The 26,543-nt window shown below is 44.0% G+C and overlaps 1 protein-coding gene across 6 annotated transcripts in view; it reads left to right on the top strand.

Moving 5' to 3' along the window:
* LOC131954910 (dual specificity calcium/calmodulin-dependent 3',5'-cyclic nucleotide phosphodiesterase 1A) overlaps nt 1–26,543 on the top strand; it is a 294,315-nt gene that overhangs the window by 114,721 nt on the left and 153,051 nt on the right. For 5 of the 6 annotated variants that reach the window (XM_059318747.1, XM_059318751.1, XM_059318748.1 and 2 more), the window contains exon 1: nt 6,511–7,077. The exons of the other annotated variant lie outside the window; for it this stretch is intronic. In XM_059318747.1, the coding sequence (XP_059174730.1) occupies nt 6,744–7,077 (334 nt within the window). In that variant the 5' untranslated portion in view covers nt 6,511–6,743. Of the gene's footprint in view, nt 1–6,510; nt 7,078–26,543 lie in introns of those variants that run through there. 6 annotated transcript variants of the gene reach the window in all.

The raw sequence follows: 26,543 nt of genomic DNA on the forward strand, positions 1-26,543 counted from the left end.
ACACACTGTATGCTGGCTACGTGACACACTGTATGCTGGCTACTGTAGGACGTGACACACTGTATGCTGGCTACTGTAGGACGTGACACACTGTATGCTGGCTACTGTAGGACGTGACACACTGTATGCTGGCTACTGTAGGACGTGACACACTGTATGCTGGCTACGTGACACACTGTATGCTGGCTACTGTAGAACGTGACACACTGTATGCTGGCTACTGTAGGACGTGACACACCGTATGCTGTAGGATGTGACACACTGTATGCTGTAGGACGTGACACACTGTATGCTGGCTACTGTAGGACGTGACACACCGTATACTGTAGGACGTGACACACTGTATGCTGGCTACTGTAGGACGTGACACACTGTATGCTGGCTACTGTAGGACGTGACACACTGTATGCTGGCTACTTTAGGACGTGACACACTGTATGCTGGCTACTGTAGGACGTGACACACTGTATGCTGGCTACTGTAGGACGTGACACACTGTATGCTGTAGGACGTGACACACTGTATGCTGGCTACTGTAGGACGTGACACACTGTATGCTGGCTACTTTAGGACGTGACACACTGTATGCTGTAGGACGTAACACACTGTATGCTGTAGGACGTGACACACTGTATGCTGGCTACTGTAGGACGTGACACACTGTATGCTGGCTACTGTAGGACGTGACACACTGTATGCTGGCTACTGTAGGACGTGACACACTGTATGCTGGCTACTTTAGGACGTGACACACTGTATGCTGGCTACTGTAGGACGTGACACACTGTATGCTGGCTACTGTAGGACGTGACACACTGTATGCTGTAGGACGTGACACACTGTATGCTGGCTACTGTAGGACGTGACACACTGTATGCTGGCTACTTTAGGACGTGACACACTGTATGCTGTAGGACGTGACACACTGTATGCTGTAGGACGTGACACACTGTATGCTGGCTACTGTAGGACGTGACACACTGTATGCTGGCTACTGTAGGACGTGACACACTGTATGCTGGCTACTGTAGGACGTGACACACTGTATGCTGGCTACTGTAGGACGTGACACACTGTATGCTGGCTACTGTAGGACGTGACACACTGTATGCTGGCTACTGTAGGACGTGACACAGGATGATGTTTACACCAGTCAACCAGAAATGAATATTTTGACGGTGACCCTAGTTGACCTTAGATGTTATCAGTTAATGACTCTGTTTTTACCTGCGCTAAGAAGAAAAATATAAAAAAAATTGGATTAAAAACGCGAAATTTTAATATTAATAAAAAGATTTTTAACCCGGAGTCGGCTGGTGTTGTAACTAGAAGCTGTTAAATAGATATTGTATTTATGCGTTAAGCTAATTTATCTCAGTTAAATATCTAACCGCCACGTATATAAAGTCAAATCTGCACAGCTATAAATATCGTGTGCACATTTGGTATGACTGCACTTTAGTGTAGCGTCTAATCACCTTGCATTCCAGAAACTGTGCTTTAGTCTAGGTATACATCATGTAATAATTAATGTTTAAAAAATGCACTTTACGGCTGTCTGAACCCCACTAATTAGCCCTTAACTTAGAATCCTATACACATAGAGTCTATACACATCTAGCCTATACATACACTACATGTAGCATCTACACAATGTATGTATTATGTACATATATTTTATATATGTACCTATATATGTATATGTATATATGTATATATGTATATATGTATATATGTATATGTACATATATGTACATATTATTATGTCTATATGCATTACATGTAGCACTTACACTATGCGCACTACATATAGCATCTAAACTGTATACTTTACATTTTGCGTTTGTACATATATGTAATATGTAGAATTTAGCCTCTACATATTGAATGCAGTCTTAAACTTATATGCATTTCTTGCATTTCTCTTCGGTCTAGCTTGTCCTAAACTGTTTTCTGTCTGTAGCCTAGTTTGTCTGCACCGTAGTCTGCCTCCATCCGTGATAGTCTGCCTCCATCCGTGATAGTCTGCCTCCATCCGTGATAGTCTGCCTCCATCCGTGATAGTCTGCCTCCATCCGTGATAGTCTGCCATTCTATAACTAGCTTACCTGACTTACCTGTAACCCCCCCCCCCCTCCACCCCCATCCAAACCCTCCTCTCCCCATTCATTATCAGCTATATAAAGTGCAGCATCAAATCTGAACTTTGTACTCAAACTTAACGAGCAAGTTATTCGTGTACTGCCAAAAAGCATTATAAGCTAGTAAATATATAACAGGAAGTCTTGAAGCTGTCTACGCGCAACGTTGGGTAGAAATGGGGGGGGGGGGGGGGGGGGCGGTTGTTTGGTGAAAAAAGTAAGATTTAGGGTAGAAATGGGGGGAGGGGTTGTAGAAAAAATGTAAGATTTTGGGTATAAATGGGGGGGGGGGGGGAGGGTTGTAGGAAAAAGTGAGTTTATAGGGTGATTTTTTTTATTTTTGGTTCTACTAAGTTATTTTAGGGTTGTTAATTTAAGGGGTTGTCAAGTTAATTAGGGTTGTAGGGTAGAAATGTGAGGGTGTTAGGTGTTTACATGTCATACATTTAACCTGTGTACACCCATGTCATAATGTTAACCTATGTTTGACGCTCTACACATGTGTCTTTGAATGAACTGTGTTTGAAGAGCGAGTACTGAGCTATTGACACTAAAACCTAGCTGAGTACATCCAGTAGATGATAACGTGTCTGCTATTCTTAATATCAAAAAAAGTATTTTTAGCCTCTTTAAAAAATCTTTCTTTTCGAGATCTTGCGAGAAAGCATTTCTTTTCACGACAAAAGCCATTAACCGGGATGTTAAACATACACGCCTTAACCCTAACTCGTACTGACTCCATTTTCTTTTGTACCCGCAAATCTTAATAACTAAGCGAACATAATGTAAACCTTCGTTTAAAGAGGTAAACATATGCAGGAGGGAGGGGGGGGGGGAAGGATGCTTACGCACATCACGTGAGTTGGTGAATATGTTTGTTGGCTAATTCCAGTGTTCATATCAAATATGGTTTCCATGAGGCTAGGTGGTGGTGATTGAATATACCGTGTGGTTGTCGTCACTGTGTTGTTGTGGTCACTTAATATACCGTGTGGTTTAAGTCACTTAATATACCGTGTGGTTAAGGTCACTTATTATACCGTGTGGTTTAGGTCACTTAATATACTGTGTGGTTGAGGTCACTTAATATACCGTGTGGTTGAGGTCACTTAATATACCGTGTGGTTGAGGTCACTTAATATACCGTGTGGTTTAGGTCACTTAATATACCGTGTGGTTAAGGTCACTTAATATACTGTGTGGTTGAGGTCACTTAATATACCGTGTGGTTGAGGTCACTTAATATACCGTGTGGTTAAGGTCACTTAATATACCGTGTGGTTGAGGTCACTTAATATACCGTGTGGTTGAGGTCACTTAATATACCGTGTGGTTGAGGTCTGGTATATCTATGTGCCGTCATGTGCGATGAATTAGTAATAATGAAAATGTTGTAACAATGTGTACGGTGTACCCCTAATTGGCGTGTGATAGCTGTCAATTGAAACCTGTGTATCAGATCATACTATAACCTACGGCAAGCATTTGCTGTACCACTTACATAGTTGATGCTGGGGTGGGGGGGGGGTCTCTTCTAATGAGTGAATTAGTCAACTTAGTCAGATTAGGTTTTATTGATGTCATGTCATGTGGTCGTGATCTCTTGATAACTCCGGTGGTGGGGGGGGGGGGGATATATTAGAAGGGTAATCTCGTGGTTATGGCAATAATTATCAACAGTTGATTTAATTTATAACTAGACCACTGGACAATGGGAGAGCTGGATTAACACCCGTCCATTGTTAGATGACGGAGGGGTTCACTAGCCAGTGATAAAATGTCTTATCGTAATTTGCAAATGGGTTGTACAGTTTGTTCGATACTGTCACACGATACGATTATCCTGCACAACTCACGATACCAGTATCCATTCAATAACCTACCGCGGTAGCAAGCAGTGCATCGATTCTATTATTAAGCGCGATACACGGCTGCTGGTAGTAACGATACCAGCGTTACCTCGCCGGTTGTGATTTCTATTTTCTGCCAACATTTCGCCTCGAGGGTTTTTAACGAGGTCGTCATTTTCTTGTTGACATTTTCCCTCCACACAGGGAAGTTGTGGGGGTCGCGGTCTGTTGCGGCGGTGTGGGTCTATGTGGGGAGGGGAGCTAGGGGAGGGGCGGTGTGGTGCTGTGTCAGCCAAGATTAAAATCAAATTTCTGATCTTAGACGGGATGAATACATAGATCCATCACCGTAACATCAGACCAGTTTCATGAACCACCGTGAGACCACCGTGAGACCACCGTGAGACCACCGTGACACCACCGTGACAATACCGTGACACCACCGTGACACCACCGTGACAACAGACCAGTGTAATATACCACCGTGACAACACAATGACACCAACGTGACACCACCGTGACACCAGACCAGTGTAACATACCAACGTGACAACACAATGACACCAACGTGACTCCACCGTGACACCAGACCAGTGTAACATACCACCGTGACACCACCGTGACACCACCGTGACAACAGACCAGTGTAATATACCACCGTGACAACACAATGACACCACCGTGACACCACCGTGACACCAGACCAGTGTAACATACCACCGTGACACCACCGTGACACCACCGTGACAACAGACCAGTGTAATATACCACCGTGACAACACAATGACACCACCGTGACAACACAATGACACCAACGTGACACCACCGTGACACCAGACCAGTGTAACATACCACCGTGACAACACAATGACACCAACGTGACTCCACCGTGACACCACTGTGACACCACTGTGACACCAGACCAGTGTGATACACCACCGTGACAACACCGTGACACCAACGTGACACCACCGTGACACCAGCGTGACACCACCGTGACACCACTGTGACACCACCGTGACACCACTGTGACACCAGACCAGTGTGATACACCACCGTGACAACACCGTGACACCAGCGTGACACCACCGTGACACCACTGTGACACCACCGTGACACCACTGTGACACCACCGTGACACCAGACCAGTGTGATACACCACCGTGACAACACCGTGACACCAGACCAGTGTGATACACCACCGTGACAACACCGTGACACCAGACCAGTGTGATACACCACCGTGACAACACCGTGACACCAGACCAGTGTGATACACCACCGTGACAACACCATGACACCACCGTGACACCAGACCAGTGTGATACACCACCGTGACAACACCATGACACCACCGTGACACCACCATGACACCACCGTGACACCACCGTGACACCACCGTGACAACACCATGACACCACCGTGACACCAGACCAGTGTGATACACCACCGTGACAACACCATGACACCACCGTGACACCAGACCAGTGTGATACACCACCGTGACACCACCGTGACACCAGACCAGTGTGATACACCACCGTGACAACACCATGACACCACCGTGACACCAGACCAGTGTGATACACCACCGTGACACCACCGTGACACCACCGTGACACCACCGTGACACCACAATGACAACACCATGATACTACAATGACACAAGACCACTTTAATACAGTGACACCAAGCATCTAAAACAACATACAACATGTCAGTTGTACCTCTACTCTAGTCTAACTAGATGGGACTTAAAGAATCTACCTGGAGTGGTTTAGTAGGCTACAGTGTATGGTATTTGTCATGCTGAAAGTTTCAGAATTACTGTCGACAAAATCTAAGTAGACACCAAACCTATAAGGACAACTTTTTGTGTACTGATAAACGCATTACTTTGTACTCACTCTTAATCTCCTCATTTATAATTCACCCACTCATTATCCACCCACCATGAACCGCCCACTCAAATTCCCCCACTCTCCAACATCCATTTGTACAAACTGGCGTTGATTAGCTGCCTGGTCATACTGGCTAATTATGTCACCTGCTTGGGATAGACATGGAAGGGGAGGGGTATGCAGTGTGGGTGTGGGGGCAGTGTGTGTGTGTGGGGGGGGGGGAGGTTATGCAGTGTGGGTGTGGGGGGTATGCAGTGTGTGTGGGGGGCAGTGTGGGTGTGGGGGTGGGGTTATGCAGTGTGGGTGTGGGGGTATGCAGTGTGTTTGTGGGGGCAGTGTGTGTGGGGGTGCAGTGTGTGTGTGTGGAGAGGGGGTCGCACGGTGGGTGTCCTGTTGCCCCGTGGTGGACCTGTTTTTGCCTGATATTTTTAGCCCTGGTGGCTTCGGTTCACGCATGAGTAGTTTTGTTAGCCCGTATTGTCCAGATGACGCGTCAGTCATGTGATAGGGTCAACTTTATTAGCCTGTTTATTAATGAGGTCAGGTCAAAACATAAATAACCAATTAGCCATTCTTCACCTTATTTCATTTACTTTGTTGAAAACCTTAAAGGTTCTCTGTGTTAGGTTGTTAACAGATACAATAAACCTGCTCGGTGGCCATGTTTCTTTTGTTTAACCGGAAGTGACCCCGCCCACTGAATGGAACCATTTCTTAACAAACCGGATTTTCTATCTCTGTGGACAAGTTTGACAGATGTGCCACGTTTTACGGCAAGACAACAACCTGACAGTAGTAAGCATTTGTTGTCACGCCACGTGACACAGCGGTGACTAGTTCAAGGCCGAGGCATGGCCTTCACCTCCAGCACCACCAGCAGCAGCAGCAAGAGGTCGCCCTACAACATCGACCTGCTCAACCACCTGACCAACAACCTGATGAAGAAGTACGGCTCGGAGTTTGAGCTGGTCAGCAAGTTGACCAACATCAAGCACAGAAGACCGGAAGTCGTCACCAGCAGGTCAGTCTCCAGCCTGCCCCTGGTCAAGGTCACTGGGCCGGATATGACGTGTGATGAGAACCTCCAGGAATATTTCCCCACACAGACCCAGTCCAACCCCTGCTCGCCACGTGTGGCTAGAAGGGCCTTCACCACATGTCTGGACGGCACTCAGTACATCATAGGTAAGTCTTACTTCTGGCACTCAGTACATCATAGGTAAGTCTTACTTTTGGTACTCAGTACATCATAGGTAAGTCTTACTTTTGGTACTCTGTACATCTTAGGTAAGTCTTACTTCGTGTACTCAGTACATTATAGGTAAGTCTTACTTTTGGTACTCAGTACATCATAGGTAAGTCTTACTTTTGTTACTCAGTACATCATAGGTAAGTCTTACTTTTGGTACTCAGTACATCATAGGTAAGTCTTACTTTTGGTACTCAGTACATCATAGGTAAGTCTTACTTCTGGCACTCAGTACATCATAGGTAAGTCTTACTTTTGGTACTCAGTACATCATAGGTAAGTCTTACTTTTGGTACTCTGTACATCTTAGGTAAGTCTTACTTCGTGTACTCAGTACATTATAGGTAAGTCTTACTTTTGGTACTCAGTACATCATAGGTAAGTCTTACTTTTGTTACTCAGTACATCATAGGTAAGTCTTACTTTTGGTACTCAGTACATCATAGGTAAGTCTTACTTTTGGTACTCAGTACATCATAGGTAAGTCTTACTTTTGGTACTCAGTACATCATAGGTAAGTCCACTGTCACAGATTAGATCTGTAATGCCTTTTGTCCACAAGCTAAAGCGTCATGTATTGCTTGTAATGTGTGGCTGCAGCTTTGTTGTGTCAAGGGAAGCAACAGAGGAAAAATTATCGTAAAGATGTTTTCACGGGATACTCTCCCCTGTATTAGAATAGGGGAAATATCAATACAGTTGAATATAGTCTACATCAAAGTGAAATACTTCATTTTGCTGGTCAATTTTCTATATTTTATGAATTTTGTCAGTAATTTAAAAATTGTTGAAGAATAATTATTGACACAGTATTTTCGATGTTTTTAAGCACAGTGTACCACAATTTGTAGATCACGTTATATTATAACTGATTGCACTTTGAAAAATAGCAGCTGATCCCCACAAACGACACGAGTGTTCCATGAAAACCATTACAATTCATTTTGTTTTTTACGTTTGACAACCACTCAACAATACAACCACCTGTACTACAACCACACCAAACCACAGCCACATGTAAAGTAACCACACACAAGTACCATTGTGCCAGGGTCACACAAGACTGCAGAGTTTCTTCCAGCCCCCCCCCCCCCCCCCCCCGAAAATTTTTCACCTCCCCCCGAACGAAATGAAATTTATATAATTTGTATAGAAAATATATACTTTTAACAGTGTCCGCCCCCCGAAGAAAGTCTACCGCCCCCCGAAAATTTCAAGTGCCCCCCCCCCCCCCCCGGAGAAAAAAGTCTGGAAGAAACACTGCACAAGAGACTGATATATGTCGTGTCGGAGATAGACGTGTATTTACATGCAACGGTCGAGTGACGTCACACACGCATTCCTCCATGTTACAATGCAATCGAGTACATAACGACGCGCTCTTTCTAAGGCTTCAGCTATCTGCTTTATAGGCCACCACTCAACGCTTTATTTCTTCACCTCAACACAATTTTCTAACGGCTACCCTTTTATTCCCCCCCCCTCCACCACCCCCATATACACATTATTCGAATAACTACTCTTTTATTCCCCCCCCCCCACCCACCTCCATAAACAAATTGTTCTGTAGTCTACTCCTTCCATTCCTCTTCTCTATCTCCCCTACTTTTGTTGTAGATATTTTGCTAACTTAATTTTAGCAGCAGGTGAAATAGAGTAACCCTGCGAGACCAAATGTGTACTTGGGTTAAAGGTCAGTTACTACAAGTGTTCAGTGGCAAGAGAAATCCACCCGGCCACTTGGCCCAGTGGTCAAGAGAAATCCACTCGGCCACTTGGCCCAGTGGTCAAGAGAAATGCACTCGGCCACTTGGCCCAGTGGTCAAGAGAAATGCACTCGGCCACTTGGCCCAGTGGTCAAGAGAAATCTACTCGGCCACTTGGCCCAGTGGTCAAGAGAAATCTACTCGGCCACTTGGCCCAGTGGTCAAGAGAAATCCACTCGGCCACTTGGCCCAGTGGTCAAGAGAAATGCACTCGGCCACTTGGCCCAGTGGTCAAGAGAAATCTACTCGGCCACTTGGCCCAGTGGTCAAGAGAAATGCACTCGGCCACTTGGCCAGTGGCAAGATCTTGGCCTGGACTGACAATCGAGACAATCCGTCTACTGGCTGACGTCACAGTCCATGTCGCCCCCACTCTCTGGAGCTGGAACTAGTTGTGTGGGCGGGGAGGGGAACTTGATTTCCTCCACCAAACGAGGCAAATAAGTTGGCTCTACAAGGGGAGATAACTCAATATTTGTAATGACAAAAGCGGCTACACACACTGGAATAGGCAAAAAATGGAGTTGACGCGCTGCTGTAATGATGTGACGCGTCAAGATGGCGTGTGGAAGATGGTGCTCACTTTAAATCAAACTTGAAACTTATCATTTGTTTAAATATTTAACCATCACATTATGTTGTGAACACGCAATCAAATGAAACTTGAGTTGTCATGGAAACCTGTTTAAAGTTACACTACAATATGTAGCCTACCGTATTTCTTTTTTGTCAGATAGTAAAATGTGTACCAAATGTGTTTCAAATGAAAAGTAGTTTTGGTTAAGCATGATCTTTAATATGATGAAGATGAAGATCTCATAAAAATCATGGAAGGGTGAAAAGGGGGGGGGGGGGAATGAATGGTTTGTTACCATAATGTAACAATAAATGTTGATTTTGTTTAAACATTTAAAAGTTCAATAAATCGTCTACCGATTAAATTCTTATGAGTTAGAAAAAAAAACTTAAATAAATGTAAAAATTTTCCATGTGATTAGGTAACCAAAGTAATTTTTTTTTTCATTACGTTCATCTTCTTCGATCTTAATTCAAGTGTTGGAAAAGATTCCACACATTTATCACGGCCAAATAGCCCGTTGTCTTCAGTCTGCTTTTCTTAATGAGCGGCTGTCCCCACGCCGACATCAATAGAATCAGAATCAGATGGATATTAAAACTTGTAAGTAACAAATACTGAATTTTTTAAATCTCTCTTTCAGCTTGACGGTTTTAATAAGTGCTTTTTGTATAGAATCCTTACAAAAATATTAGAGAAACTGATGAGCTTTTAAAAAAGTTTGAGATCCATTACAATTGCTTCATAAATTACCTACAGTAATCAATACTATAGCTTCATTCAACTCACAGTAATGAAAACAATCAATAAAACTGCTTCATTCATTAGAAATTCGATATTTACATGTACGAAATAAATCAGCGAAAATAGTTTTAAAAACTGGGGGGAAAAGCTACATTTTGTGAATGTGTTGTGCAATATATTGACTGAATTATAGTCTGAATAATATTCAAAGTAAATCGAAGTTAAATAAATCAAAATTAAGCTTTTAAACTATTCCAAATATATCTAGTAGCTGATTCGATTAGTAACGTAGTTAATTGTGTTCAGAATAGTTTAAAAGGAGCGATTGGTTGTGATAGAAAAATTCATCCTGAAACTGCATTTTAGAATTATTTTTCTTTGCAAATTTCTCCATTTGATAAATAGTTCCCACATTCTAGAATATTGTAATCCAAAATGTTAAAAGATCTGAATTCAATATTATAATCCAAAACATTGAAAAATATGGATTTAATATATAATCCAAACAGTTGAAAGATCTGGATTTTTATAATAATCCAAACATTTCTTCTTCGTTCTTAATTTTAGTGTTGAGAGGGATCGAGCCTTATCAGCCAGAGGGTTTAAACTATCCAAACATTTGAAAAATCTGGATTTATTATAATAATCCATTTTTATAGATGCGTTTTTGCAAATAACTAGTCTAAAATTAGCAATAATATTGTCAGTAATCCGTAAAAATAGATGTTTTTAATTATAATTTAAATTAGTTAAACAACCTATAGTGGGCTTATACATTTTTTGTTGATATTTCTTTATTTGATCTAAGTATATATATATATATATATATATATATATATATATATATATATATATATATATATATATATATATATATATATATATATATTTATTTATTTATTTATTTATTTATACACACTGAACGTATTTTATGTTTATGTTTTGGTTGCGTCATCAACTGTAGGCGCCATCTAGTGGCTCCCTTCATTACCTAATGAAATTGTTTTTTTTGGGAATGCATTAAAGTTTATTTTTGGCATTACGTGCCGTTTGATTGAAGGATGGAACTGCGCCGCACAAAGCATCGCACTACACCACATATGGCTCCACATTACACTACATATAGCCCCACATTACACCACATATAACCCCACATTACACTACATATAGCCCCACATTACACCACATATAGCCCCACATTACACTACATATAGCCCCACATTACACCACATAGGCCTGTAGCATCACATTACACCACATATAGCCCCACATTACACCACATATAGCCCCACATTACACCACATATAGCCCACATTACACCACATATAGCCCACATTACACAACATATAGCCCACATTACACCACATATAGCCCCACATTACACCACATATAGCCCCACATTACACCACATATAGCCCCACATTACACCACATATGGCTCCACATTACACCACATATAGCCCCACATTACACCACATATAGCCCCACATTACACCACATATAGCCCCACATTACACCACATATAGCCCCACATTATAACACATATAGCCCCACATTACACCACATATAGACACACATTACACCACATATAGACCCACATTACACCATATATAGCCCCACATTACACCACACATGTCCTCAAACGAATATGAAATCTTGACCTTAGGCTTCTATAAAAAAAAAAACTATATTTCATTAAAAACGTTATATTTTTTCGAGGTTGTCGAAACCAATTCAATACCTTTACTGTTGATTTTAACTGCAGAAACATCCGCAAGATTTGGTTTCTAATTAATTTACTTGAATCATTGGATTATCAATAGCTGTGTTACTATTGTATCCAACGTTTGGCTCAGTTTTATTTAATAAAAGGATAATCCCCGGAACCTTCTCACGCTTGTTGCAGGTTAAACGAGATTTGAATTTGATTGAGCTCAATTCAAAGATTCAATCCAATTCTCCAGTTCTTTCCTTTTATACTCACCACCCTCTTTCTACCTCATCCAACTACACTCGAACCACAGCCTTCCTAAACAACAGAACCCCCCCCCCCGAAACTAGCCCCTCTCCAACCACAGCCTCCCTCAAAAACACAACCAGCCCATCCCTCAACCAGCCTCTCCCCAACCAGCCTCTCCCCCAACCAGCCCCTCACCCAACCAGCCCCTCCCCCAACCAGCCTCTCCCCCAACCAGCCTCTCCCCCAACCAGCCCCTCCCCCAACCAGCCCCTCCCCCAACCAGCCTCTCCCCAACCAGCCTCTCGTCCAACCAGCCTCTCCCCAACCAGCCCATCCCCAACCAGCCTCTCCCCCAACCAGCCTCTCGTCCAACCAGCCTCTCCCTCAACCAGCCTCTCCTCAACCAGCCTCTCCCTCAACCAGCCTCTCCCCAACCAGCCTCTCGTCCAACCAGCCCCTCCCCCAACCAGCCTCTCGTCCAACCAGCCTCTCCCCCAACCAGCCCCCAACCAGCCCAGCCCATCCCCAACCAGCCTCTCCCCCAACCAGCCTCTCCCCCAACCAGCTTCTCCCCCAACCAGCCTCTCCCCCAACCAGCCCCGCCCCCAACCAGCCTCTCCCCAACCATCCCCCACCCAACCCGCAATAACAAAAGGTGTCTGACTAACGCCGTCTCTGGAGGTTAGGGGCGATAACCGCGTGTTTCAAGTCATTACCAGGGGATGGATTGAGTTCAGTGACGGAGAAAACCCGGGCCACACCGTCATCAGGATATCTGATGGACGGCCTAACTCTTGCTAGATATCTGATGGACGGCCTAACTCTTGCTAGATATCTGATGGACGGCCTAACTCTTGCTAGATATCTGATGGACGGCCTAACTCTTGCTGGATATCTGATGGACGGCCTCAATTCTTGCTAGATATCTGATGGACGGCCTAACTCTTGCTGGATATCTGATGGACGGCCTCAATTCTTGCTAGATATCTGATGGACGGCCTCAATTCTTGCTGGATACATGCTGGACGGCCTCAATTCTTGCTGTACGTATCTAACAGAATACCCAAATGCATGCTGGTTTCAAAATGAAGAGGCACGTTTTTCTATTTAAAAAAAACATCAAAATGAAATGTAAATATAATTTTAGTCAACATGTAGGCCTATTTATCCAATATGCAATTATAAATTTGAAAGGTACACAAAACGGCTTCAGACAAACGACTACATGAAACACCAGTCAGTCATAGCTACACACACAGCCATAGCTACACACCAGACAGCCATAGCTACACACAGCCATATCTACACACCAGACAGCCATAGCTACACACACAGCCATAGCTACACACCAGACAGCCATAGCTACACACAGCCATAGCTACACACACAGCCATAGCTACACACAGCCATAGCTACACACACAGCCATAGCTACACACACAGCCATAGCTACACACCAGACAGCCATAGCTACACACCAGACAGCCATAGCTACACACCAGACAGCCATAGCTACACACCAGACAGCCATAGCTACACACCAGACAGCCATAGCTACACACACAGCCATAGCTACACACACAGCCATAGCTACACACACAGCCATAGCTACACACCACACAGCCATAGCTACACACAGCCATAGCTACACACACACAGCCATAGCTACACACCAGACAGCCATAGCTACACACCAGACAGCCATAGCTACACACCAGACAGCCATAGCTACACACCAGACAGCCATAGCTACACACCAGACAGCCATAGCTACACACACACAGCCATAGCTACACACACACAGCCATAGCTACACACACAGCCATAGCTACACACCAGACAGCCATAGCTACACACCAGACAGCCATAGCTACACACCAGACAGCCATAGCTACACACCAGACAGCCATAGCTACACACAGCCATAGCTACACACAGCCATAGCTACACACCAGACAGCCATAGCTACACACAGCCATAGCTACACACACAGCCATAGCTACACACAGCCATAGCTACACACACAGCCATAGCTACACACAGCCATAGCTACACACCAGACAGCCATAGCTACACACCAGACAGCCATAGCTACACACCACACAGCCATAGCTACACACAGCCATAGCTACACACAGCCATAGCTACACACCACACAGCCATAGCTACACACCAGACAGCCATAGCTACACACCAGACAGCCATAGCTACACACCACACAGCCATAGCTACACACCAGACAGCCATAGCTACACACCACACAGCCATAGCTACACACAGCCATAGCTAGACACAGCCATAGCTACACACCACACAGCCATAGCTACACACCAGACAGTCATAGCTACACACCAGACAGCCATAAGGTACACACAAGACAGCCATAGCTACACACCAGACAGCCATAGCTACACACAAGTCAAGCAGAGAGAAAACAAAGCTCTGCGACCTGCTGAGTTCAAAGAATGCACGATCTATAACAAGAGAGACGGTCAGGAATAGCGCTGACTGGCGGGCTCCTTCAAGACAACAGCGCGCATTGATTTTTCTGGCATTCACAATACTATAGCTGGCCACAATCTCTACAACACACTATAGCTGGCCACAATCTCTACCACACAGCTCTATAGCTGGCCACAATCTCTACAACACACTATAGCTGGCCACAATCTCTACCACACAACACTAAAGCTGGCCACAATCTCTACCACACAGCTCTATAGCTGGCCACAATCTCTACCACACAACACCAAAGATGGCCACAATCTCTACAACACACTATAGCTGGCCACAATCTCTACCACACAACACTAAAGATGGCCACAATCTCTACCACACAGCTCTATAGCTGGCCACAATCTCTACCACACAACACCAAAGATGGCCACAATCTCTACAACACACTATAGCTGGCCACAATCTCTACCACACACTATAGCTGGCCACAATCTCTACAACACAGCTCTATAGCTGGCCACAATCTCTACAACACAGCTCTATAGCTGGCCACAATCTCTACCACACACACTATAGCTGGCCACAATCTCTACAACACACTATAGCTGGCCACAATCTCTACCACACACTATAGCTGGCCACAATCTCTACAACACACTATAGCTGGCCACAATTTCTACAACACACTATAGCTGGCCACAATCTCTACCACACAGCTCTATAGCTGGCCACAATCTCTACAACACAGCTCTATAGCTGGCCACAATCTCTACAACACACTATAGCTGGACACAATCTCTACAACACACTATAGCTGGCCACAATCTCTACAACACACTATAGCTGGCCACAATCTCTACAACAAACTATAGCTGGCCACAATCTCTATAACACAGCTCTATAGCTGGCCACAATCTCTACAACACACTATAGCTGGCCACAATCTCTACAACACACTATAGCTGGCCACAATCTCTACCACAAAGCTCTATAGCTGGCCACAATCTCTACAACACAGCTCTATAGCTGTCCACAATCTCTACCACAAAGCTCTATAGCTGGCCACAATCTCTACAACACACTATAGCTGGCCACAATTTCTACCACAAAGCTCTATAGCTGGCCACAATCTCTACAACACACTATAGCTGGCCACACCCTCTACCACACACTATAGCTGGCCACAATCTCTACAACACAGCTCTATATCTGGCCACAATCTCTACAACACACTATAGCTGGCCACAATCTCTACCTCACAGCTCTATAGCTGGCCACAATCTCTACCACACAGCTCTATAGCTGGCCACAATCTCTACAACACACTATAGCTGGCCACAATCTCTACCACACAGCTCTATAGCTGGCCACAATCTCTACAACACACTATAGCTGGCCACAATCTCTACCACAAAGCTCTATCGCTGGCCACGATCTCTACAACACACTATAGCTGGCCACAATCTCTACAACACACTATAGCTGGCCACAATCTCTACAACACACTTTAGCTGTCCACAATCTCTACAACACAGCTCTATAGCTGGCCACAATCTCTACAACACAGCTCTATAGCTGGTCACAATCTCTACAACACAGCTCTATAGCTGGCCACAATCTCTACCACACACTATAGCTGTCAACAATCTCTACAACACACTATAGCTGGCCACAATCTCTTCCACACACTATAGCTGGCCACAATCTCTACAACACACTATAGCTGGCCACAATCTCTACAACACACTATAGCTGGCCACAATCTCTACCACACAGCTGTATAGCTGTCCACAATCTCTACAACACAGCTCTATAGCTGGCCACAATCTCTACAACACAACTCTATAGCTAGCCACAATCTCTACAACACAGCTCTATAGCTGGCCACAATCTCTACCACACACTATAGCTGTCCACAATCTCTACAGCTCTTTAGCTGTCCACAATCTCTACAACACACTATAGCTGGCCACAATCTCTACCACACAGCTCTATTGCTGGCCACAATCTCTACAACACTCTATAGCTGGCCACAATCTCTACAACACACTATAGCTGGCCACAATCTCTACAACACACTATAGCTGGCCAAAATCTATACCACACACTATAGCTGGCCACAATCTCTACAACACAGCTCTATAGCTGGCCACAATCTCTACAACACACTATAGCTGGCCACAATCTCTACCACACAGCTCTATAGCTGGCCACAATCTCTACAGCTCTATAGCTGGCCACAATCTCTACAACACAGCTCTATAGCTGGCCACAATCTCTACAACACACTATAGCTGGCCACAATCTCTACAACACACTATAGCTGGCCACAATCTCTACAACACACTATAGCTGGCCACAATCTCTACAACACACTATAGCTTGCCACAATCTCTACAACACACTATAGCTGGCCACAATCTCTATAACACACTATAGCTGGCCACAATCTCTACAACACAGCTCTATAGCTGGCCACAATCTCTACCACACAGCTCTATAGCTGGCCACAATCTCTACAACACAGCTCTATAGCTGGCCACAATCTCTACCACACAGCTCTATAGCTGGCCACAATCTCTACAACTCTATAGCTGGCCACAATCTCTACAACACTCTATAGCTGGCCACAATCTCTACCACACAGCTCTATAGCTGGCCACAATCTCTACAACACACTATAGCTGGCCACAATCTCTACCACACACTATAGCTGGCCACAATCTCTACAACACAGCTCTATAGCTGGCCACAATCTCTACCTCACAGCTCTATACCTGGCCACAATCTCTACCACACAGCTCTATAGCTGGCCACAATCTCTACCACACACTATAGCTGGCCACAATCTCTACAACACACTATAGCTGGCCACAATCTCTACAGCTCTATAGCTGGCCACAATCTCTACAACACACTATAGCTGGCCACAATCTCTACAAACTCTATAGCTGGCCACAATCTCTGCAACACAGCTCTATAGATGGCCACAATCTCTACCACACAACACTAAAGATGGCCACAATCTCTACCACACACTATAGCTGGCCACAATCTCTACAACACACTATAGCTGGCCACAATCTCTACCACACAGCTCTATAGCTGGCCACAATCTCTACAGCTCTATAGCTGGCCACAATCTCTACAACACAGCTCTATAGCTGGCCACAATCTCTACAACACTATAGCTGGCCACAATCTCTACAACACTCTATAGCTGGCCACAATCTCTACCACACACTATAGCTGGCCACAATCTCTACCACACACACTATAGCTGGCCACAATCTCTACAACTCTATAGCTGGCCACAATCTCTACAACACTATAGCTGGCCACAATCTCTACAACTCTATAGCTGGCCACAATCTCTATAACACACTATAGCTGGCCACAATCTCTACAGCTCTATAGCTGGCCACAATCTCTACAACACACTATAGCTGGCCACAATCTCTACAGCTCTATAGCTGGCCACAATCTCTACAACACACTATAGCTGGCCACAATCTCTACCACACAGCTCTATAGCTGGCCACAATCTCTACAACACTATAGCTGGCCACAATCTCTACAACACACTATAGCTGGCCACAATCTCTACAACTCTATAGCTGGCCACAATCTCTACAGCTCTATAGCTGGCCACAATCTCTACAACACACTATAGCTGGCCACAATCTCTACAACACACTATAGCTGGCCACAATCTCTACCACACAGCTCTATAGCTGGCCACAATCTCTACAACACACTATAGCTGGCCACAATCTCTACAACACAGCTCTATAGCTGGCCACAATCTCTAAAACACACTATAGCTGGCCACAATCTCTACAGCTCTATAGCTGGCCACAATCTCTACAACACAGCTCTATAGCTGGCCACAATCTCTACAACACACTATAGCTGGCCACAATCTCTACCACACAGCTCTATAGCTGGCCACAATCTCTACAGCTCTATAGCTGGCCACAATCTCTACCTCACAGCTCTATAGCTGGCCACAATCTCTACAACACACTATAGCTGGCCACAATCTCTACCACACAGCTCTATAGCTGGCCACAATCTCTACCACACACTATAGCTGGCCACAATCTCTACAACACAGCTCTATAGCTGGCCACAATCTCTACAACACACTATAGCTGGCCACAATCTCTACAACACAGCTCTATAGCTGGCCACAATCTCTACAACACACTATAGCTGGCCACAATCTCTACAACTCTCTAGCTGGCCACAATCTCTACCACACAGCTCTATAGCTGGCCACAATCTCTACAACACACTATAGCTGGCCACAATCTCTACAACACACTATAGCTGGCCACAATCTCTACCTCACACTATAGCTGGCCACAATCTCTACAACACACTATAGCTGGCCACAATCTCTACCACACAGCTCTGTAGGTGGCCACAATCTCTACAACACACTATAGCTGGCCACAATCTCTACCACAAAGCTCTATAGCTGGCCACAATCTCTACAGCTGTATAGCTGGCCACAATCTCTACCTCACACTATAGCTGGCCACAATCTCTACAACTCACTATAGCTGGCCACAATCTCTACCACACAGCTCTGTAGGTGGCCACAATCTCTACAACACACTATAGCTGGCCACAATCTCTACAACACACTATAGCTGGCCACAATCTCTACCACACAGCTCTATAGCTGGCCACAATCTCTACAACACACTATAGCTGGCCACAATCTCTACCACACACTATAGCTGGCCACAATCTCTACCACACAGCTCTATAGCTGGCCACAATCTCTACAACACACTATAAATGGCCACAATCTCTACAACACACTATAGCTGGCCACAATCTCTACCACACAGCTCTATAGCTGGCCACAATCTCTACAACACACTATAGCTGGCCACAATCTCTACCACACACTATAGCTGGCCACAATCTCTACCACACAGCTCTATAGCTGGCCACAATCTCTACCACACACTATAGCTGGCCACAATCTCTACAACACAGCTCTATAGCTGGCCACAATCTCTACCACACACTATAGCTGGCCACAATCTCTACAACTCTATAGCTGGCCACAATCTCTACCTCACACTATAGCTGGCCACAATCTCTACAACACAGCTCTTTAGCTGGCCACAATCTCTACAGCTCTATAGCTGGCCACAATCTCTACCACACACTATAGCTGGCCACAATCTCTACAACACTCTATAGCTGGCCACAATCTCTACAACACACTATAGCTGGCCACAATCTCTACAACACACTATAGCTGGCCACAATCTCTACCACACAGCTCTATAGCTGGCCACAATCTCTACAACACTCTATAGCTGGCCTTAATCTCTACAACACAGAACTTATGCTTGACACAATCTAGCAAAAAATAAGACACTAGCCGGCCAAAACGAGACACAAAATAGTGCAGGCGACGGAACTAAAACAAACACAGTCTTAAAGATTAAGTTCACTGAGGGAGTTACATTAACCTCAATTACTATCTCGATTACATTCAGACCTTACGATATTCAATCTTCACATGAACAACAACTGTACAGCGTTGTGATATCTATCCTAACCTCATCTGATAACCTTTATCTGATCTCTATCACCTGTCCTTACCTCATCTCCCACCTGTATCTGATATCTATCACCTGTATCTGATATCTATCACCTGTATCTGATATCTATCACCTGTATCTGATATCTATCACCTGTATCTGATATCTATCACCTGTATCTGATATCTATCACCTGTATCTGATATCTACCACCTGTATCTGATATCTATCACCTGTATCTGATATCTATCACCTGTATCTGATATCTGAAATGTCACAAATTCAGTCCGGCGTCACTAAGCTTTAAAAACCGTCCTCTCATTTGAACACTTTAGGAATCAGATCCCATTTGAGTATCAGGCTCATGTTTCAAGGTCCTTCTCAAAAACTTTCAAAGGCACACTTAAACATACGTTACTAGAGAAGGTTGAAAATGGTCTGATATACTTATGGTAAACTTCTCTCACCACTAACCCCTTCACCCCCATATATATATATATATATATATATATATATATATATATATATATATATATATATATATATATATATATATATATATATATACATATATATATATATACATATATATACATATATATATATACATATATATATATATATATATATATATATATATATATATATACGCCAATATATTATGGTAATTTAGTATTAATTGTTAAAACAGACATTGTTGTTAAAACAGACATTGTTGTTAAAACAGACATTGTTGTTAAAACAGACATTGATTTTAAAAAGGACATTGATGTTAAAACAGACATTGATGTTAAAACAGACATTGATGTTAAAACAGACATTGTTGTTAAAACAGACATTGTTGTTAAAACAGACATTGATTTTAAAAAGGACATTGATGTTAAAACAGACATTGTTGTTAAAACAGACATTGATGTTAAAACAGACATTGATGTTAAAACAGACATTGATGTTAAAACAGACATTGATGTTAAAACAGACATTGATGTTAAAACAGACATTGATGTTAAAACAGACATTGATGTTAAAACAGACATTGATGTTAAAACAGACATTGATGTTAAAACAGACATTGATGTTAAAACAGACATTGATGTTAAAACAGACATTGATGTTGAAACAGACATTGATGTTAAAACAGACATTGATGTTAAAAACACTGATGTTTGAAAAGATTCCCCCAGATGTGCTGATGCCAGATGTTTACCTTGACCTTCGTCTGTCAATCGTAGTTTGCTGCAAGCTTCAGTTTCCCGCCCCCCAGCCCGCCCCACGTTTGCAGCCTAACTCGCTCTTTGACAAGCGTTAATCGGATTGCGTGCCCTGATTGAAAGGGGAGGCAATCGAATGATTTGTCACCGACGGAACGACCTGTGTGTGCACGAGAACTTGCCAGCACAGGGTAGATAACTGCCCTTATACTCAGAAAACACATGGAAACTAACGGCCCTTATACTGAGAAAACACACCGTAACTAACTGCCTTTATACTCAGTCAGAAAACACATGGTAACTAAATGCCCTTATACTGAGAAAACACATGGTAACTAACGTCCCTTATACTGAGAAAACACATGGAAACTAACGTCCCTTATACTGAGAAAACACATGGTAACTAACGTCCCTTATACTGAGAAAACACATGGAAACTAACGGCCCTTATACTGAGAAAATACACCGTAACTAACTGCCCTTATACTCAGTCAGAAAACACATGGTAACTAACTGCCCTTATACTCAGTCAGAAAACACATGGTAACTAACTGCCCTTATACTGAGAAAACACATGGTAACTAACGTCCCTGATACTGAGAAAACACAGGGTAACTAACGTCCCTTATAATCAGAAAACACAGGGTAACTAACTGCTCTTATACTCAGTGAGAAAACACATATAATGTCAGGCTAGTCTTTGAACTTAGGACTCAAGCTTTAGAACAAGCAAACGATATAGCTCTTCTTATTGTTTATACAAAGTCATTGACTCCTAAAAAACTTTACCTGGAGCCTGAGAGGCTGCGACTGTCCGAGCTAGGTAGTTTTTCTTTATTGAAATACTCTGCGTCTCTGGATGGTTCCAGAGTTCCTAGCCAACCCTACTTTAGATTGTTGACATTGATCGGCTTGCGATCATCATCAGGAAATATTAGGATCGTTTGAAACGTCATTCAAAACTGTAATACACTCGAGGCTTGTTTTTTTTTAAATTTATAGCCAACAAACTTTTCTTGATTGCTCGATTAGGTGATGCACAGAGGTGCAAATGGTTTGCATGGTGCTTTTATGTACAGAGGTGCCATTGTTTAGCATGGTGCTTTTATGTACATAGGTGCCATTGGTTTTGATGGTGCCTTTAAGTACATAGGTGCCATTGGTTTGCATGGTGCTTTTATGTACAGAGGTGCTAATCGTTTGCCTGGTGCTATATGTGTAGAGCTGATTAATGAAGAGGCCAAAGGTTGAATGGATATAAAGAATTTAATCTTGTCCTATAATAGGTTTAGATCTGGTTTGGTGCTATAATGAAAGGTCTTGTGCTGTTGTAGATTTAGATGTATGAGGTGTTAGCTGTTGTAGTGCTAAGTGCTGTTGTAGATTTAGATGTATGAGGTGTTAGCTGTTGTAGTGCTAAGTGCTGTTGTAGATTTAGATGTATGAGGTGCCCTAACAATCGGCTGTGTGCCATATTGTGCTGGCGTAAAGCTAGCTGTTGTTATAAACGTGCTTGAGTTGGGTCAAATAATTATTCACAGGCCCGATCCAATCAAAATAAAAGCACTGGTCTAAGGATAGTTTGTTGATGTGGGGAGGGGGATTGATGGGGCTGATAGTGTGTGTGCGTGGGGGAGGGGGATTAGTCTCCAAACACGCCGGAAACAGATTCCAAAATCGATCTTTGCAGTAGGTCAGACTGTGGTCATCTAAGTTTGGTCACATGAGAACTTCAACATTAGTCTTTTTATACGGCAATATTACAACATCAACTTTAGTCTTTTTATACGGCAATATTACAACTTAAACTTTAGTCTTTTTATACGGCAGTATTACAACTTAAACTTTAGTCTTTTTATACGGCAATATTACAACATCAACTTTAGTCTTTTTATACGGCAATATTACAACTTAAACTTTAGTCTTTTTATACGGCAATATTACAACTTAAACTTTAGTCTTTTTATACGGCAAAATTACAACATCAATTTCAGTCTTTTTATACGGCAATATTACAACTTAAACTTTAGTCTTTTTATACGGCAAAATTACAATATCAATTTCAGTCTTTTTATACGGCAATATTACAACATCAACTTGAGTCAGTATGCTGGCCTTATGGGACTATTGCACTCACGTCAATATGCTGGCCATATGGTACAATTGCTCTCACGTCAATATGCTGGCCCTATGGGACTAATGCACTCACGTCAATATGCTGGCCCTATGGGACTATTGCACTCACGTCAATATGCTGGCCCTATGGGACTATTGCACTCACGTCAATATGTTGGCCCTATGGGACTATTGCTCTGGTACTCACGTCAATATGCTGGCCCTATGGGACTATTGTACTCACGTCAATATGCTGGCCCTATGGCACTATTGCACTCACGTCAATATGCTGGCCCTATGGGACTATTGCACTCACGTCAATATACTGGCCCTATGGGACTATTGCACTCACGTCAATATGCTGGCCCTATGGGACTATTGCTCTGGTACTCACGTCAATATGCTGGCCCTATGGCACTCACGTCAATATGCTGGCCCTATGGGACTATTGCACTCACGTCAATATGCTGGCCCTATGGGACTATTGCACTCACGTCAATATGCTGGCCCTATGGGACTATTGCACTCACGTCAATATGCTGGCCCTATGGGACTATTGTACTCACGTCAATATGCTGGCCCTATGGGACTATCGCTCTGGTACTCACGTCAATATGCTGGCCCTATGGGACTATTGTACTCACGTCAATATGCTGGCCCTATGGCACTCACGTCAATATGCTGGCCCTATGGGACTATTGCACTCACGTCAATATGCTGGCCCTATGGGACTATTGCACTCACGTCAATATGCTGGCCCTATGGGACTATTGCACTCACGTCAATATGCTGGCCCTATGGCACTATTGCTCTCACGTCAATATGCTGGCCCTATGGGACTATTGCTCTCACGTCAATATGCTGGCCCTATGGGACTATTGCACTCACGTCAATATACTGGCCCTATGGGACTATTGCACTCACGTCAATATGCTGGCCCTATGGGACTATTGCACTCACGTCAATATACTGGCCCTATGGGACTATTGCACTCACGTCAATATGCTGGCCCTATGGGACTATTGCACTCACGTCAATATGCTGGCCCTATGGGACTATTGCTCTGGTACTCACGTCAATATGCTGGCCCTATGGCACTCACGTCAATATGCTGGCCCTATGGGACTATTGCACTCACGTCAATATGCTGGCCCTATGGGACTATTGCACTCACGTCAATATGCTGGCCCTATGGGACTATTGCACTCACGTCAATATGCTGGCCCTATGGGACTATTGTACTCACGTCAATATGCTGGCCCTATGGGACTATCGCTCTGGTACTCACGTCAATATGCTGGCCCTATGGGACTATTGTACTCACGTCAATATGCTGGCCCTATGGCACTCACGTCAATATGCTGGCCCTATGGGACTATTGCACTCACGTCAATATGCTGGCCCTATGGGACTATTGCACTCACGTCAATATGCTGGCCCTATGGGACTATTGCACTCACGTCAATATGCTGGCCCTATGGCACTATTGCTCTCACGTCAATATGCTGGCCCTATGGGACTATTGCTCTCACGTCAATATGCTGGCCCTATGGGACTATTGCACTCACGTCAATATGCTGGCCCTATGGGACTATTGTACTCACGTCAATATGTTGGCCCAATGGGACTATTGCACTCACGTCAATATGCTGGCCCTATGGGACTATCGCTCTGGTACTCACGTCAATATGCTGGCCATATGGGACTATTGCACTCACGTCAATATGCTGGCCCTATGGGACTATTGCACTCACGTCAATATGCTGGCCCTATGGGACTATTGTACTCACGTCAATATGCTGGCCCTATAGGACTCACGTCAATATGCTGGCCCTATGGGACTATTGTACTCACGTCAATATGCTGGCCCTATGGCACTATTGCACTCACGTCAATATGCTGGCCCTATGGGACTATTGCACTCACGTCAATATGCTGGCCCTATGGGACTATTGCACTCACGTCAATATGCTGGCCCTATGGGACTATTGCACTCACGTCAATATGTTGGCCCTATGGGACTATTGCTCTGGCACTCACGTCAATATACTGGCCCTATGGGACTATTGCTCTGGCACTCACGTCAATATGCTGGCCCTATGGGACTATTGCACTCACGTCAATATGCTGGCCCTATGGGACTATTGCACTCACGTCAATATGCTGGCCCTATGGCACTCACGTCAATATGCTGGCCCTATGGGACTATTACACTCACGTCAATATACTGGCCCTATGGGACTATTGCTCTGGCACTCACGTCAATATGCTGGCCCTATGGGACTATTGCACTCACGTCAATATGCTGGCCCTATGGGACTATTACACTCACGTCAATATACTGGCCCTATGGGACTATTGCTCTGGTACTCACGTCAATATGCTGGCCCTATGGGACTATTGCTCTGGTACTCACGTCAATATGCTGGCCCTATGGGACTATTGCTCTGGTACTCACGTCAATATGCTGGCCCTATGGGACTATTGCTCTGGTACTCACGTCAATATACTGGCCCTATGGGACTATTGCTCTGGTACTCACGTCAATATGCTGGCCCTATGGGACTATTGCACTCACGTCAATATGCTGGCCCTATGGCACTATTGCATTCACGTCAATATGCTGGCCCTATGGGACTATTGCTCTGGTACTCACGTCAATATGCTGGCCCTATGGTACTCACGTCAATATGCTGGCCCTATGGCACTATTACACTCACGTCAATATGCTGGCCCTATGGGACTATTGCACTCACGTCAATATGCTGGCCCTATGGGACTATTGCACTCACGTCAATATGCTGGCCCTATGGCACTATTACACTCACGTCAATATGCTGGCCCTATGGGACTATTGCACTCACGTCAATATGCTGGCCCTATGGCACTATTGCACTCACGTCAATATGCTGGCCCTATGGGACTATTGCACTCACGTCAATATGCTGGCCCTATGGGACTATCGCTCTGGTACTCACGTCAATATGCTGGCCCTATGGGACTA

The sequence above is a fragment of the Physella acuta genome, unplaced genomic scaffold, assembly GCF_028476545.2.
Source record: "Physella acuta isolate Inbredline_101_S28 unplaced genomic scaffold, ASM2847654v3 ptg001039l, whole genome shotgun sequence".
NCBI lineage: Eukaryota > Metazoa > Mollusca > Gastropoda > Physidae > Physella > Physella acuta.